A 2,159-nucleotide genomic window follows, 5' to 3' on the forward strand; every position below is an offset into this window, starting at 1 on the left:
ACTCAGAAACATCGAACTACTTGTCTGGAGCTAATGGGATACTCTCTTTGATTCAAGGAGCAAAGTCAGGGAATATGGTAAGATTTAGGCCCTTACTTGGAAGTAGAATTAAAAAAAACACCTTCCAAGTTCCTTTTCTCCTAATCTTATTATGGTTAAGTAGAAAAAAAAAAAAAAAAAAAAACTGTCTTAAAACTGTTAAACTCAATATAACAATTTTGCCCTAATCCAAATAACCCTCAAACTGCCATAAGAAACTGTGGCCTTTAACCTAAAGAGTGATTTAAAATTATTTGAACACCTTTTTTTCCTGATGAAAACAGTGGAGGTCAAAACCAAACATCATTAAAGATCTAAATCAGAACAGTGAGAGGTGAAGCAGTTCTGTATTAAACCCTAGAAGAAACAAAATACATTAGGGAAGATGCAGAAGGAGAACATCTGCTTTTCCTGGGTTCTTCTTTTGAAGTTTAAAACCCTTCATTTTTCATATAGCTTTAATGTTCTTTGTAAGGGTACTATCATTTTTATCTAGGCCTGTTTCACTAATTTTTCTTTTAAAACAGTATTTTGAAGCATGGCTGAAAAGCAATTTTCTGATTTGTTCTTGTTCTTAGAATCATATCTAATTACTTTTGTCTTATCTTATTACCTTTTCTTTCATTTATTGAAGGGTGTCAACATTTCCTGGAATGTTACTTATTTATAATATGGATGTTATTTAAGTAACTAAAATGTGTGCATCGAAATAGTTAAATGTAGTATAAGTAAAAAAAGGAACAATGTTTAAGGTCTGAGTTAGTATTCAGACATAATTATTCATGTTTAAACATTGCCTAACCAAGATGAAAGCTACAGCGACATGACTTTATAAACACAGTGAGAGCTACTCATACCACACAATTTTTCTACCTAATATTTTTATTTCCCTTTCAGGGTGGAGAAAATAAATATGTTTGCAAAGACCTTGAGAGAAACCTCAGGCAAAAAAGTGATTTGATCAGATATGCAATGATGGAGAATTACAAAACTTTTGAAAAGTGCCTACAAGAAGGAGTCGAAATATCCAAAGATTCATTGGAAAGAATCTTGAAGAACTTTCTCTATCCTCCAGTATGTTTTTGGATACTAAAAACCTAGTAAACAGTACTTTGTATTTATTCATACTCTGAAATGTTTGTATTTCTTCAGAGAAAGAGTGGCAGTGGTTTTCATAAACAACTAAAAAAACTGGTCGAAAATAAAGGGGTCCTGAAACCAAAACGTGGGCCGGAAAAAAACTTGAACACAAAGTTAATTTCAGTCCTGACAGATAGCATTGATGAGGAATTCAAAAAAACTTTCCCGTGAGTACTTTATAGGCAGCTTAAACAAAGAGAATGTTTATAATAAACAATGAGTTTACTAATTTAAAGTATGTATACAATGTAAGATAATCAGAAAATACATTTAAATATTTCAGGAATGACGGAAAATGTGGTCCAATCTACGGAGTAATCAAAGAATTTTCACTTGATGTTGAAGGGCTAAAACAGAAGTACAGTGATGTTGAACTACAGCTGGTATTTCTGAAGAATGAGGTAACTAATGGGGAAAGTATTATGTTGGTCATCCAACAGATAAATGCTTTTTTACACACCAACAACATGTAAAATTAATACAATTTGCCCAAAAGTCGTTTTTTTTAAACAGTTAATTTCTTATATTTTTCTTAGGAAGAACAGTTAAAAACAAAACTGACCAAACTTATTCGTAACCGTAAAAAAAACATCTACAACAGTCTAGCAAAGACAGCTGTGGAAATCCTAAACGAATGCTATGACAGTAAGATTAACTGATAAATAAATTAACACAAATAGTGCACTTATACATTCCTTGTTATTATACATTTGTAATAAATTTCAACATTCTCTTTTGCAGAAGCAGCAGGATTTTCAGGAACTGGTTCACTGCAGAACATGAGGGAAACTATAGAGAGACATGTCCATAAATCAAAGGACATCCTGTTTGAAAAGGCTAAAGATGAAATGTTGGATCTGCATAGCAGTTTGAGGGTATGTTACATATTAAAATAAATACAAAAAATGTTTTCTTTCATATCAAATTATCAACTGCTACCATAGTCATTTGTGCAATGATCTTTCCCAATGCTGAGTCCA

At 31.9% G+C, this 2,159-nt stretch overlaps 1 protein-coding gene across 1 annotated transcript; it reads left to right on the plus strand.

Moving 5' to 3' along the window:
* Positions 1-6: 6 nt before the first annotated feature.
* Positions 7-2,139, plus strand: LOC107080994 (nuclear GTPase SLIP-GC-like). The gene is made up of 6 exons (XM_015369204.1): positions 7-77; positions 937-1,113; positions 1,192-1,346; positions 1,463-1,580; positions 1,716-1,824; positions 1,921-2,139. Exons 1-6 carry the CDS (start codon positions 75-77, stop codon positions 2,073-2,075), a joined length of 717 nt encoding a protein of 238 aa, XP_015224690.1. The 5' UTR covers positions 7-74; the 3' UTR covers positions 2,076-2,139.
* The last annotated feature ends 20 nt before the right edge of the window (positions 2,140-2,159 follow it).

This window comes from Cyprinodon variegatus, unplaced genomic scaffold, assembly GCF_000732505.1.
Source record: "Cyprinodon variegatus isolate N-32 unplaced genomic scaffold, C_variegatus-1.0 Scaffold2630, whole genome shotgun sequence".
Lineage (NCBI taxonomy): Eukaryota > Metazoa > Chordata > Actinopteri > Cyprinodontiformes > Cyprinodontidae > Cyprinodon > Cyprinodon variegatus.